The sequence below is a fragment of the Planococcus citri genome, chromosome 2 (assembly GCF_950023065.1).
Source record: "Planococcus citri chromosome 2, ihPlaCitr1.1, whole genome shotgun sequence".
Classification (NCBI taxonomy): domain Eukaryota; kingdom Metazoa; phylum Arthropoda; class Insecta; order Hemiptera; family Pseudococcidae; genus Planococcus; species Planococcus citri.
Genome location: NC_088678.1, coordinates 24523253 through 24538259, shown reverse-complemented (window position 1 = coordinate 24538259; position 15007 = coordinate 24523253). Strand labels below are relative to the sequence as shown.

Below are 15007 nucleotides of genomic sequence, written 5' to 3'. Positions count from 1 at the left end.
TTTTGTTTTTTTTTCCTTCATAAAAATGTTAATCAACAAAACGCACTCGAGATTTCCGCCTAAAAATCGATTCAAATATGGATAAACTCGTTAAATTGATCGAGAATAAGCCCCAGTTCGATTTTTAGACACCCAAAATTGATTTCCATTCTTTCTGAAGAAATCGAAAACTGTGCTGGAGGCTCCAGAATGCCTCAAAATGGTGAAATTCGGATGCAAAGTGTTGATTTCAGACAAGATACAGTTATTTGTTCAAACAAAAATTTATTTTCGAACAGATGATTTTTGATTTTTTGGATATTTTTTCTAATAAAAACACTAGTAAAAAACGCACTCGAAGCATCCGCCTGGAAATTGGCTCAAATGTGAGCAAACTTATCAAACTGGTCGAGAATAGGTACCTACTTGAGTCACAACTTGATTTTTAGTAGCAAAAATTAATAATTAACACATCTTTTGGAGAAATTGGAAAATCACACTGATGGCTTCAGAATGAAAATAAACAGTAAAATTTGACTCGGAGGAATTACGTAATATTAATATTAGTTCTAGAGCTTATTTCCATCATTTTTACTGAATAAATATACTTATGCTGAAAATAGTCAATTTTGAATTAAAAAAACATTGTCAGAGATGAAAAAATCCAGTTGATGAGAAGCTGAAATTTTGGTTTTGGGGTTTCAGACCATACTTTTTCAGGCATCGCAGCGGGTCACTTTTGTAGTGACTTGGTCACTTTTTTCACGAAAAGTCACTTTTGGTTACTTTTTTCATCAAAAAGTCACTATTGGTCACTTTTCTTCCAAAAAAGTTACTTTTATGATTTTTTTTTTCGTTTTTTAAACAAAATTTTCATCCAAATTATCGTTTTTTACTCATTTTCAAAGGATTTTATGCGAATTTTATTTATTAAACGAAGAGTGATATTCCAAAACTCGCTTTGTCCATTTTTATCAAAGTTGGGTTTTCAGTGGTACCTGGTAGATGAAGTATTAACTCACATTCCTACATCATCAACCTACCAAAATGAGGTGTTAAACTCACCTAAATAGCCAATTCACTAAAAATTAAAAAAAAAATAATGTTCCAAAACGGGCTTAGTCCATTTTTAATGAAATTTTTTTCAGCAGTATTTAGTGGATGAAATGTATACCTACTCTCCTACATCATAAATCCACCCAAATAAAGTGCTAAACTCGCCTAAAAAGCCAATTTACCCGTTTAAAGAAAAACTGTTTTTCCTCTCTCCTGAAAAGTTGTGAAAATGGACAAAGCGAGTTTTGGAATATCACTCTTCAAACAATTTCAGAATTTTAAGAACACAAATTCAAATTTCGAAAGCTTTTTCTTTTCTTTTTCAAAATAAAGATGGAATTTTTTTTTTTTAAATCAAGCTCTAAAGCGAAAAGATAAACTTCTCACATAAAAAACATCGTTTTTATGCCTCTCAAAGTACAATTTTTCAAGAGCTTTCGCTCTCGATTAGGCTTGTCTTTTTTCATTTTCAAAATCAACTTCCTTCAAAAAAACATCATTCAAATTCTAAAATTTAAAAAAACGGATTTTTCGGTGGGGCCAGACGGGAGAATAAAGTAATAGGTGGTTTTTAGGTGAGATATTAAACGTTTTTTTGCTTTTGTTTTTCGATTTTTTGCTCTCCTGAACTCTGGAATTTAAAAAAAAAATGGTCACTTTTTTGGTCACTTTTTTCACTGATGAAAGTCACTAAAGTCACTTTTTTTAGAAAAATTTGGCTACGATGCCTGTTTTTTCAAAAATGTCGGTTAGAAAATTAATTTCAGAAAATGATACAAAAACTTATGAAACAGTTTTTCAAATTTTTTCACGATTTTTTTTTACATTATTTTTTTCAACGTTCTCCTAAAATTGTCTTATTTTATGACCTTTCTATAATTTTTTTGATGCAATTTCTAATCTTCTATAATTTTTTTTATTTCATTTTTCAGACATCTATTTGAAGACCCTACTAAATTCAAAATTGAGTTAGGTATTGAAGTTGAATTAATTACTTTGCCTATTTATCCATATTTTATCTTGGATTCTTCAACTAAAGCGCCTCCCTATCTCTATCCTAACCACGTACGTTCAAAAATGAAAAAAACAATTCAAAAACACCTCAACATTTCCTCAAGCTCCTAAATAATTTACTTACACCCGAACTTTTTGCATACCACATATCTTTTCCATACGAGACGTCTGGAAGATAATGATGGTAGCGAGGTTCGAGTACCTACACACTCGTGGTAAAATAATTTGAACACATCAACACGTTTAGGAAAATAAGCAAAGCTGACGTTTCACGTACCGTAGAAGCACGCGAAAAATGTGCCAAGCTCAGCAACGTAATTCCAAAAACACGTTAAAAACAGTGACAAATGCAAGACAAACGTTGCATTAGTTTTATTACAAAATGATGAATGGGGTTTCTTTTTAATAGAACGTCGCCCTAGATAAGTCAAAAAGAGCGAGAACGATGCATTTGTATTGAAATTAGCACCCCACCGAGCCTCTCCATGGATTACAAAATTTCCATCAGAAAAACGAATAGATAAGTTCGGAATTACTTTTTTCCCCCAGACCCCCAGTTCAAGCTGGAGTAGAGTATTTTGAGTGCATTTTTGGAAGCTATAGGTGTCAGTATTAGATAAAAATATACGTGTTTATGCAGATTGCAGATTGTACATTTTCAGTATATTTTATTGCTCGCGAATTGACAATTTAAATCAAACACATTCCACTCACCGAAACTTTAACTGTAGACATAATTGCAGCACTAACACCGTTCACACAACACGATACGTAAAATGAAACGAGAGTAAGAAAGAGAAAAAAAACGCGAACCGAATAAACTCGTGCACTGTTGTTGGAAAATTGGTAACTGTTGTGAGAGCTAGAATGCCATCAGGTTTTATAGGTAAGGCTAATTGTATTTAACTCTAACGCGTGTACAAAGAAAAGCGTCCGGTACCATCTTTAATGATATGTTTATTACAACTTTTGGTAGGAGTTGATAAACTAGTGTCCCCTGCAGCATCTTTACCCTGCTTAGCGCGCCTCTCTCGACGAATCTTGTTAATAAAATATGACAGGCCATCATAATGCGATGAACTTTTTTTTCCATAACTTACGAAATAAAGTTAAAATGATACACGATACCGAAGCGTAGGTACTGCGGTTTAATCTAAATGCTAAAAAAAAAAAACACTCGTGAACTCAGATCTCGACCAGGTCGTCATATTTTTGCCCAAATTGCTCGCCGGGCATTTATCGCAATAAAGTTAATTAAAAAATTAAACCTTAGATTAGTTTCGTTGTAATAACGAAATTTTTTCTTGAATATTTTACCTACTTACAGATTTTTTTTTTTGAATTTTTAATATTCCTTGAGAAATATCTACCTTCCAGTTATACCTTTACCTACTGAATTGAGTCACAGATTTGATGAAAATTATCAATAAGAAAAGTATGATTGCGGGGGAGGGAGGAGTAAAAAAATGCTTGTGAAAGTAATTTATTCTATGGAAATAGTTCTTCGCTTCAAACTTCAACTTTTATTAGGTAAATGAATAGTAGGTACTTACCTATTGTATAATTGTATCGACATCAGCTGTCAAATCAAATTTCATTTCAAACCTACAGAATTATATATACATATTGAAACCCCCTCATCTTTATAGGTTCTATTGCGTGGGCCTATAATCGTACATATCTAAGTATTCCTATTCGCACCCTATATAGTATCTTTTTATACGTTTACAAATTGGATACTCGGTAACCGGAGCCGATTTCGATCTAATTTCTAATTATCATGTAAATTCGCAAATTCTCCGATTGTCAGTTGAAATATTACACTTATTAGGGTATAAACGTGAAAAGACAAATCGTCCTAAGTCTTATATGTGATACGTTTACGTGTAAACTTGAAGTATTTCACCGACGATGTATTTTACTTCAACGTTTAACTCATCAATTATGAAGTTTGTCATCAAAATGGCGATAAATTACCCGAGTAAGTACTTACTCGAAAACGTCATTATAAATTGTCATTTTACACTTGGAGATTTATTTAAAAGGTTATTACGACTACGAGGAAGCGCTGCGAACCGAGCGAAAAATTTACAGTCGTCAAATGCGGCGAATTTTTCGCATTTATTATGAGCCAGATGGCTTTTGCGAGTGCGAAAGTGAAAAAAATCTGGCAGGTGATAAAGTATTGGGAAGAGCCGAATTTACTGGGATTTTGAACATTTGTTGAGAGTATTTGGTCAATGGTAAATTTTAAAATTATCATTTGAGTCGACGAGCTCTGATTAGAACGAGATTTGATTAAACTTGAAAAAAAAATGATATCGAAAAACCTATAATATTCTGTTTTTTTTCCAACTTTTATTTCCAAAACAAAATCATTTGGGGGGGGGGGGGTTTCCTCACATCATGGTTCAATTTTTGAGCACATTATTTGTTCGATAGTTCGATGAAGTTCTCTCGAGATTCCAAATCAGCCGAAGCTCCTTACAAGATTTCAATTTTGTAATCGTGAGTATTTTTTTTCAATCTTTTAATTATTTTATTATTCTCTCTTTGCATCTACAATTAAAAGAAATTTCATTGCGAACTTCTCAATTTTCCAAATTTACAGAACTTACCATTTTAACGAATGGAAAATTCTAAAATGTTCTCATCTTCCCTTTTTTAGGAGTAATTTTCACTTTTCAGAGAATTGATTTTCCATACGTTTCTTAAAGATGAGTAGGTACCTACGTGAGAAAAGTGTCTCGGTAACGGGAGGTCTACCGAGGCCCTGGTTGACCAATGTGGTCATAAGTTGTAACGTGGGAGAGCGTCCGTTGTTGGTTCGCAAATTCGTTGCGATGACCTATCGCGTACTTAGCCACTGAAAATAATTCCTACGATTTCTCTAAGTTGTAAGGAGACCCAGACCGTACCTTTAGGCCCGGTCTGGATACTTAGGAGGAGGCAATTTGTCCGTACCACTAGGCCAGTTCAAATTGCAAAGAAAGAGCGTAATATCTGTGCGTACCACTAGGCCCATTCAAATATTGGAATGAGTGTGATAAGTCCGTACCACAGGGCCCGTTCAAATCACAAGAGATTGAGGAAAAATATCCGTCCGTACCACGTGGCCTGTTCGGATATGTAACTGAGAAAAAGGAGAACTCAGCAGCAGCTATACCTGGACCAGCAGGCCCGTGTATAGGTAAGCAAAGTCTGGAGAGAGAGAAAGAATAAAGGCAACACGCGCCTGTACAACTGAAGGGCTAATTGTGAAAGTCGCCTTAGTCATTTTTTTGTTCACACAACTTTAAACATTTTTTTTTCATATTTCATCAATTTTAAAGGGAAAAATGAGTATTGTAATGCATTCTGGGATAGTTGAAGATGTTTTTTTAATACTTGACCATGAAGTTTTTACATGATCACTGAAGCAGGACAACAATGTTTTCATTGATTATGTACAAAAATCACTGCTGACTAAGGCGACTTTCACAATTAGCCCTTCAACTACACACATTCCAAGAGGCCCGCAAGTAGTTGAATGGGTGCAAGAGAGAAGAGAGAGAAGTGAGAGAGAGAAAGAATGGGAGTCAAGAAAGGAACACCAAGTTAACAAGAGAGATGTTATTTGGTTGTCAATATTTACAAGACTAGTTTCTAAGCTGAATACAGCTTATATTTATATAAAAACCCTTAATTCTATTAACCAATAGAAAAGAAGCTAGCCTGTAACCTTTTTTCAATAACGTTGTTTTGTAATGTAGATTGTTCAACCAATCACATTACAGAAAACTGTATAAGAAAAAAGGTTCATTTTAGGTATACTGGCTAGTATTCTTCACTATGGTACTACTTCGTGATACATATACAAAAAGATTGATTTTTAAATGTATAAATGTATCACTGTAGTGTGTAGAGGGTGGATGTGAATGCATCGGACTCGCGAGAACCGCTTTTAGATACCTGGGATGCCGTTAGGTAGAGTCGAACGTAATACAAAGGCATCTCGCGTTGTCGGATGCGATCACAGGTACCCCTACAAGTGTAATGATTAGAATTTTGTGGAACAGAAAAATTGAAATGGCAAAAGTAGGTACTCTTGACACTACCCTCCTCCCATCAAAAAATGTTAAAATATTCTACATAAATTATGATACCTATTGAAAAAGTGAAAAATTGACGTAGGTACATAATTTTGAACTTTTTCACAGTTGGCACCCGTCCTTAAAAGAAATTGTACAGTGTTTACCTACGTAAGGTACATTTCCCCGCCCCCCCACCACGACCGATTGAGTTTAAATTGAGGTCGTTCGTTTGTGCTTGTTTGTGCTTCAAGTCTGGTCGTTTGTGGTTTAACCCTTTCGGAGATATTGAGAAAAGTTTGGGGGGGGGGGCTGGGGAAACGTGAGCCCCCCACCACCGCCAATCAGATTGAAAATGGTGTCAATCACTTGTGCTTCGTTAGTGCTTGTTTGTGCTTCAACTCCTGTCGTTTGTGCTTCGTCCCTTCCCAAGAAAATGAGGATAACTTGTGGGGGGGGGGGACTGGAGAAATATTTGGAAAAGGGGTTAGAAATTGAAATTAAGGGGAAAAAATGGATGAAATCGTTTGTATTTCGTTTGTGCTTGTTTGTGCTGCTTCAATTCATATCGCTGCAACCCCCCTCCCCTTCAAGTTGAGGTTCCTCCAAAACATGGTCTCAAATAGGGGTTCTACATATATACATAGGCGAATTAGGTGAAAAATCACAAAAAAAATTTTTTTACCTAGCAAACATTTTTTGGGAGGAAATCGTCGAGGATGATCCTCTGAATAATTCCTGAGAGTTACCACCCCGTACCCCTCTGGCTAATTTTTTTATGGGGGGGGGCTGAACTCCCCAAGATGAGACTTTTGCAGTTTTATCCTCAGGGGTTGATTTTACGTCGAAAATAGCTTAGTACTTTTTTGTTTTACTTCAAATTCCCTACAACTTTCAACCATTAATTTTTCCCCTTCAACCATTGGAAGAGGAGGGGGCTCTGAAAATTGATTTTTCAGCTATAATACAATGAAAAGCTAGTAATTCTCGCTGTAACAGCATAAATCGTGTATTTTATATTCGTGGAAGTGTTCTAATATGCATGGTGCATATCGAGACCACCCCTCCCCCTTCCCCTCCTTCTACCACAATGACCTTGGTTGTGTAAGTCGCCTCTTTTTAGGAAACAAATTTGCCCAGTCACCACGTTTTTGTGGAAAATTGTCGAGGATGATCACCTGAATAATCCCTGAGAGTTACCACCCCCTACCCCTCTTGCTAATTTTTTATGGGGGACTGAACCCTCCAGAAATTAAGTTTTCGTGGATTCCTTCTCGGGGATTGATTAGGCATTTGGTTCTACATGAAATTTCCTACAAATTTTGTCCATCAAATTTTCACTTCCGAACATGGGAAGGGGGATAGAGCCTGTGAAAATTGATTTTTTTGAAAAAAAAATACAGTGGAAAGCTAGTAACTTTCTCTGTAATATTACAAATTACGTATTTCATGTTCATCCCAGGGGAGGATCCAGTCCCCCATAAAAATTTAGCAAGAGGGGTACGTGGTGGTAAGCTGAAATTTTGTTTGTATTTCATTTCTGACATCCTAAATCAATTAGTGTCGCTTTTAAACCATTCTGGAACCTCCAGCGGATTTTTGAATTTTCCAACTTTCCAAGGAAAACACTGCTACGAAAAAGGATAAATTAAAGCTTTCAGCCCCTCTGAACACGGATTTATTGACCTACCTACTGAAAAATAATATCATAAAAATTACAAAAAAAAAAAATACGAATACCTAAAACATCGGAAAAATTGTCATAAAAACTAAAAAAAAATGAAACGTGCTCTCCCACTCTAAAAAAATGGACAAAAAAGGCCTCATAAAAATTGCCCCTGTTACAAAAATTGATTAATTTATTCTACGTAAAAATTGAGAAGAAAAAAATTAAAACCTTTCCAAAAATCGTGTAAACTACGTATATTATTAAGGCAGTTGGAAATGATAAATATTATGTCACAAAATCATCAAAAACATTACAAAAGCACTAAAAAAATTACAAAAATCGTTCAAAATGACAGTTTATATACCTCACCATTTTTAAAAATTTTTTAAAATGAATATGAATAGGTAAGGTGCCTACATAAAACAACACAGAATTTTCCTTTCGAATTAATGTTGTTTTTTTTTAATCTCAGGGTTAATTACAGTCTGATTTCCATTTCAATTGTTTGAATAAAAAACAAATTTTTATTCAAAAGTAAGTAGATATTACTTTCTTATTTTATTTTGCATTAAAATTATTTTCTGATAAAACACTTTTCTGTTGGATTAGAATTGCTCAAAAATTCTTCTTTTTTAAAAAAGTTGGGGCAAAAGTACCAAAATAATGATGAGGAAAGAACAGAACAGGCAAAAAATATTGTTTTTCTGTTTCAGCTGGATTTTTCCAAGAAGTCTATGTATTTGGGATCATTGCTCCAAAATATAAGAATTTTTTATGTTTTGATTCAATTTTCGTTTCTATATTTTAAAAAATCTACTTATAATTATTTTGCATCATTTATTTACTTAGGTATCATTATTTTGCATCCTTTAAAATAATTTTCATCGTATTTTATATAACTCTTCACATAGGTACCTAACTTATTCAATGTTTTTAATTTTTTTTTTTTTTTTTTTTTTAAATAAATTTTACATTGATTTTATGTGCAACAATTTTGTCTGATTTTAGCGCTTTTAAAAGCATATCCAATTATTTTTGAGTCTGGTTAAAATTTTCCAATGCCATCTGCAGCAATTTAAATGATTAGATGTAAATATCTTAATTATGCATAAAATTCCATTGTTTTTTGCAATTTCAACCCAATGATTAAAAAAAAAAAAATTCTCCAGAATTTCTTATCATGAAACAGAAGTACCTACAATATAAATTCACGTTAATTAATTACTGTTTCCAAATTCGAATCATTTTTCGAATCCATCACTCGGATCGTTCACGAACCCTTTATTCTTCCAGCCACGTGGTGTCAATAAATAACCACCTAGTTTTCTCATTTTCTCCCTCTTGTTTCCAAACTATTGATCTTGTCGTAATAGATGTTTTAAGAAATTAATTTCGGCAAATCCGTTTAAAAACTGCAATTCGCAAATTAACATTTAATTAATCCTTTAAACGACAGCATCTCTACAACGCCGAGATAATTATCGAAATAATAAAAAGCCCTTTATACACAGTATAGTCAGAAAGTTCCCGCAGTGAACCCATTACTCGAGAACTAATTGAGGTATCTTCAAAATTTTTTTTTTATTATTCAACATAATACCCATTCTTCAAAATACACTCGCGAGATCATTCCAATAAACTTTGAATTACCCTCTGGAACGACAAATGTGAGATGCTGTTGAGTTGACGCGTCATCCCAACTTGGGTATCCAAAATTGAGGAAAATCTGGTGCCTTTCATAGTTAATTTCAACTTAGGGAGTAAAAAAAAGTTGCCCGGAGCCAGATTTGGTGAATAAAGCGGATGATTGATGGAGTTAACCTCCCTTTTAGCCAAATATTGACAAACGCAAAGGTGTGCAAGAGAGGGTGCATTATTGCGCAGCAAGAACCAATTGCCCAATTCCAGTAATTACGGTCTTATGCGACGAATTAAACAGTTTACATTGTAATTATAGAATTCCCCATTCACTGTCATATTCGCAGGAACAAATTTATCATGAATAATGCCTTTATAATTGAAAAAAGAAATAAGCATTGTCTTTGTTTTTGATTTCACAACCTTCACTTTTTGATTTTTTTTTGAAATTGATTGTACCAGCCATACACAGTCCTCTCTGACAAATTATCATCTCCATTCGCTTTTCTAACCAGCTTGACGGTTTCTGTATGAGTTTTGCGAAGTCGGACACAAAAATCAAAAGCAGAGCGCCATTCAAACTTTGTGGAACCTGTTTACATGAAAAATTACGATGACATGGAATAAAAACTTCACTCAGTAAAATCATCAGAAATGTTATTAAATATGCTCCGATTTTGAAAATTTTTTTTTCCTTGGATAGAGGAGACTTCAAGCTATTTAATACAACTTTTCCCTGATAGATAGCGTTGTTCATTCCCGAGTAATGGGTTCACTGCGGGAACTTTCTGACTATACTGTGTAGTATAAGGGAGTTTGTTGCTTTGAAATAAAATGTCGCAATGAGGCATGAAATTTCCTCTTTTTCGTCGCATCGAGATTCGAGTTACTATTTTTATCTCAAATAGTTTCTGTTCTGTATACGTAGGTACCTACTCGTATAACATGGGACTTCATAGTTCATACCTTATGCAAATATCGTTGGAAAAATGCTACACATATTAAATAGGGTACCTCTATAGTACGTATACCTATACGGTGCATAACCCATTAATTTACTTCCGTCATTCGAATGGGCAGGGTTGGTATATCCAGATAGTGCAACCGTATGATGGAAATTTTTTACATTTCCACATCGAATTAACCATTATGATGGAGCAATACAAACGTGTTCTGAAATTAAAATTATCGATGTTTTAAAATATATTACACTTTTTCACTATAGCACCTAAATGGTATAGTGTACCTAAATGAGTAACAAACGAGCTGAATTAACCAATTGGACACATTAAGTAAATACGTGAGCATTTTAATAAATTTTATACATCCCTAATTTTAATTATACCACCTCCAAAGTACACCGAAGAAGATTGAATTTATAGTCCAGACATTGTGAATTTGTTGTTACGTAATACCACCTAGTAGCATTAACTTTAGCTAAATATGGATTAGTTTTTTTTTCTTTTTTTTTTTGCACTGGCTGCAGGTTTCTCCATAAACACTGCTACCTACCTCTACCTTTTTGGTGACATTAAACAGCTTCTTCGGTTCTCTAATCCTGTTTGCCGACGGTTTAATTACGAGCTGTAATAAAAGATGATGAACAGGGTCATTAGTTTTGATAATTGTTGAAAATTTTACGGCGGCGAGCTGCGGTATTACGCGTGGAAAATGTCGAAATGCCGTCTAAACATTGTTCGTATGTAATCAAACATTCATTAATGTGTAACTATTCCACCGAGTACACGTTATCCGGTAGTAAAAATGCCTTTTAATTGGATCTTCACGTTATACGAGTGCTTTAAAGCATAAGGAAACCATTGTTGGACGAATTTACGACCTCAGAGCGCTGAAATATTTCTCTATTTCGTTCGTCGAATTGACGATTTATTAATAATCGTTTCGATAATTCATATTTTCACGTTTCGCGAATAGGCTATTTGATATGTCATTTTCACGTACGTACGTTATTATCCTATCGTTCTCGTACGATGCTTTTATAATCTATATAGATTATGTGATGTTGAAATAAAAGCCTACAGCACTATACGAATGATTAAAGCATTAATAATAAAGGGACATTTTTCTACACATGTTTGTGTCTTCTATGACGTAGCCTATGATTACGATCACCAATTTTAAAATTACAGGTTTCTTAAACCTAATTAGATCATTACCCCTAAAGATAAAGTATAATTTTCACACTTTAACGTGCTGATTAACTCATCAAACACAGATGAACGCGTGAAAAAGCTGTCAAAATGTCTAAATTTTCATATACCACTGGTACCCTTCACATTATTTCATTTACATTTTAATTATTCCCTTTCAAAGTGATGATTGATCGAATAATTAAACTTCACACGTGTTTATTCGCGTTGAAAGTGAAAAAAAAAACAAGAAAATGGGCCTACGTAAAGTTTTGAATGAAAAAAACTATACCTAATCCAACATGACAGTAGGTTAATTTTTTTCACACAAGCATCGAAATAAACGCCGATTAACCTCTTGTAGAAACAGTATCAATTTGTGATCGTTTTTCAGCACGAGATTTAAATAATAAATAATTATCATATAAGAGTAAATGGATGGGCTGTTAGGAGAATTATCGCCGCGAACATTCAATGTTAAGAACTATAACGAAACGCTTAATTTATTTGGTACCTATATCTTTGGAGGTGGTCCTTTTTAATCGGATTTATTACTTTATTCGCTAGGTTCTTTGCATACATTAGATGCTTGTACAATTTATCGTTACATTTAACTTAAGATAGTTTAGTAATGGAATTATGGAAATCTTGGGTAATTCTGATTTAAATGGCGAATTTTGTAATGAGTCGAGCGTGAAATTGTTAATAAGTACATATTTTTCTAACTAAATTAAAAGGTGCTTCGGATTGAAATTTTAATCCATTTGATAGCACCTTGAGTAATTTAGTTTTTACAACAACAAAAATGGAAATATTCGTGGTAATCTTGCCCTACTTTACGATTAAAACAAACTAACCATAAAATGTATTTTTTTTTTTTTTTTTTTACTGCAGAAAAATACTGAAAGGACGAACTGCAAGAATATTAATTTAAAACCATAAATACGAAGAAAAATGTTCATCAACTCGCTCCAGTAGAGTAATTAATCCAGAAGCTGAACCGAAGTAGTTCCATTTAGATACTGCAAATGAAAAATTGCTTATCTGCTCTAAGTAAAGCCGAGATACCTACAAGAAGTTGGTAAGGTAAGTATTCTGTTATTCGACTCACGTAACCGAAAAAATTCAACCTATGAGCATCCTATTTTAGAAATTTTGCGTACCTATAAAATTTACCTATCGAATGAATTACGTGATATAAGTAAGTCTTTCTACAAAGTTCCAGGTCAATAAAATTTCTTCTTTTTTTCCCACGCACATCATACGGTAGGCACCTACGTTAAAATGAAACATCGCATGTGCTTAAAATTAGATCACATGTCCCATTTTCATCTTCATCGTTCATCAAAAAATATAATATAAGATTGTTACTTACCTAATAAAATCATTCATATTGAGCGCCTAGCGCCAATGGCAATACCTACTTAATTAGATTCATACTCGTAGCATGCTTTACTTTACTCGTCGTCGTTGCAATTGCAGTGACTAGCAGCATTAGCTCAAACATACCGACTAATTAGTGTCGATTAAAAGTAAAGTAGCTGCTACTGTTAATAGGTTAATGGCTACCTTTTACAAAAAATTAATACTTATCACTAGCTCGGAGCTGTGATGTAATTTAAACCCCTTCTTGGTGGAAGATTAGGTACATACTTAGATCTACATTGGATGAGTTTTACATATTTGAGTTTGAGATCATAGATCAATGTTTTTAGTTTTTATTCTGGTTTGCTGTTTGCTGCATTAGATATCAATTTCATATTTATTCTTTCTGTATGGTTGATGTAATTTTCAAAAAATGATGATTAGTAATGACTAATGATGATTGACTAATGATGATAAATCTAATTTTATTTTACTTTACCTGTATTTTTGAACTCAAAAGTGTATGTATTGAACTCAGGGGCCGTTCGTTTTTGGTTACTTTCTCAAAATTTAATTATCAAAAATTTACAAAAATTCAATTTTTTCAAATGTTTTGTCCTACTTTTTGAAGAAAAAAATATATGTATTAAATAATATCAACAAAAAATGATTCAGAAAAGTATTCACTTTTTCATTTTTTTCAAACTGGTTACACTTTTTTTAGCCTTACAATTACAAAACAGAACAGAACTTTCCCTTTCGCTAGAATTGTCGACGTTTTGCATTCCTCTAAAAATAATAAAAGCCTTGGTTTTTGTCAAAATAACCAAGAAGTCTTGTTTCTGGTCTATAATTTCTAAAAAATTTCATTTGAAACTTTTTGCAAAAATTTCAAAAATCCTTACCACCTTTTTAAAAATTGCTCAAAAGTTGCCAAAAAGACTTGCTTTTTTGCTAAAGCTGTTACCTTTTTTACAAATAATTAACAAAAAAGTCTCACTTTCTCAACAAAAATTACAAAAAAACAATTTTAAAAAGAAATTTTGATTTCATCCTAAATATGCCAAAAATTGCCATAAAATTTCGTTTTTTAACCAAAAATTACTGCAAAGTTGCCTTTTTTTTCAAAAAATTCCAAAAAAACTCAATTTTTCCAAAAATTGCTTCAAAATTTTGTTTTTTAGTTTGACTAAACACTGCCAAAAAAGATCTGCCTTTTGTTAAAACTCTCTATGTCGCGCTTTTATCTACCTATATTTTCCTAAAGAAGTCACTTTTAGTGTTTTTTTTTTACAAATATGATGCATAAATAAAAGTGTCATCTTTTTTCCTTTCAACAAAAATATTGCAATATAAAGTTTTTGATTGCTGAAAAAATCTTGCAAAAAATTTCCAGAAAGACTCACTTTTTTACCAGAAATTACTGAAAAATTGGTCGTTTTTTGCCAAAAATTTTCCGTTTTTAATTTTTTAAAAAGTTGCTTCAAAGTTTTGTTTTTTGCACCAAATTGCCAAAAAAGCTTTGCTTTTTGCCAAACTTTTTTTGTGAATTTTTTCGTTTGATGACCTCGAGAGGCAAGATAGGAAGGACGGGTCAATGTCCTCAAGAGACCATACAGGAAGTCAGACAGACAAGTCAATGACCTTAGAAAGCCAGACAGGAAGCCAGATTTTGTAGTACCTACACCTACTTCTTCAAATTGTTTTAATCACTCAACTTTTTTTTTGGAAAAAATTGAATATGAGCTCTAAAGCGTTGGTCTTATAACTAACTAAGTAAACGCGAGATTCTTTCTTCATTGAAAATCAAATTTAACGAATTTCATTAGACGATGAAGAGGTGTTCCTATCCTTCCTTGTTCTTTCGACCTTTATCCTTTGAGAAATAAAATAAATGGTAAGTATAGTATATCAGCAGGGTTGTACATGTTTAAAACACGTTTAATAAACGACAAATGAAAAAAAACAGAACGATGTTTTAAACAAAAAAAGGCGTTTAAAACAGTGTTTTTTTTTTGTTTCAAACGTGTATTTTTTCAACTCCAATTTCCTTTAAAAAACACGTT

At 33.1% G+C, this 15007-nt stretch overlaps 2 protein-coding genes across 5 annotated transcripts in view; both read right to left on the bottom strand.

Annotated features, from left to right (window-relative positions):
- Positions 1-2937, bottom strand: part of LOC135835134 (endocuticle structural glycoprotein SgAbd-9-like) — a 98287-nt gene extending 95350 nt beyond the window's left edge. The window contains exon 1 of the mRNA XM_065349272.1: positions 2764-2937. Within this exon, the coding sequence (XP_065205344.1) occupies positions 2764-2784 (21 nt within the window). The 5' untranslated portion in view covers positions 2785-2937. The remainder of the gene's footprint in view (positions 1-2763) is intronic.
- Positions 1-15007, bottom strand: part of LOC135835115 (uncharacterized) — a 473170-nt gene that overhangs the window by 100392 nt on the left and 357771 nt on the right. The gene's annotated exons all lie outside the window — the stretch shown is intronic.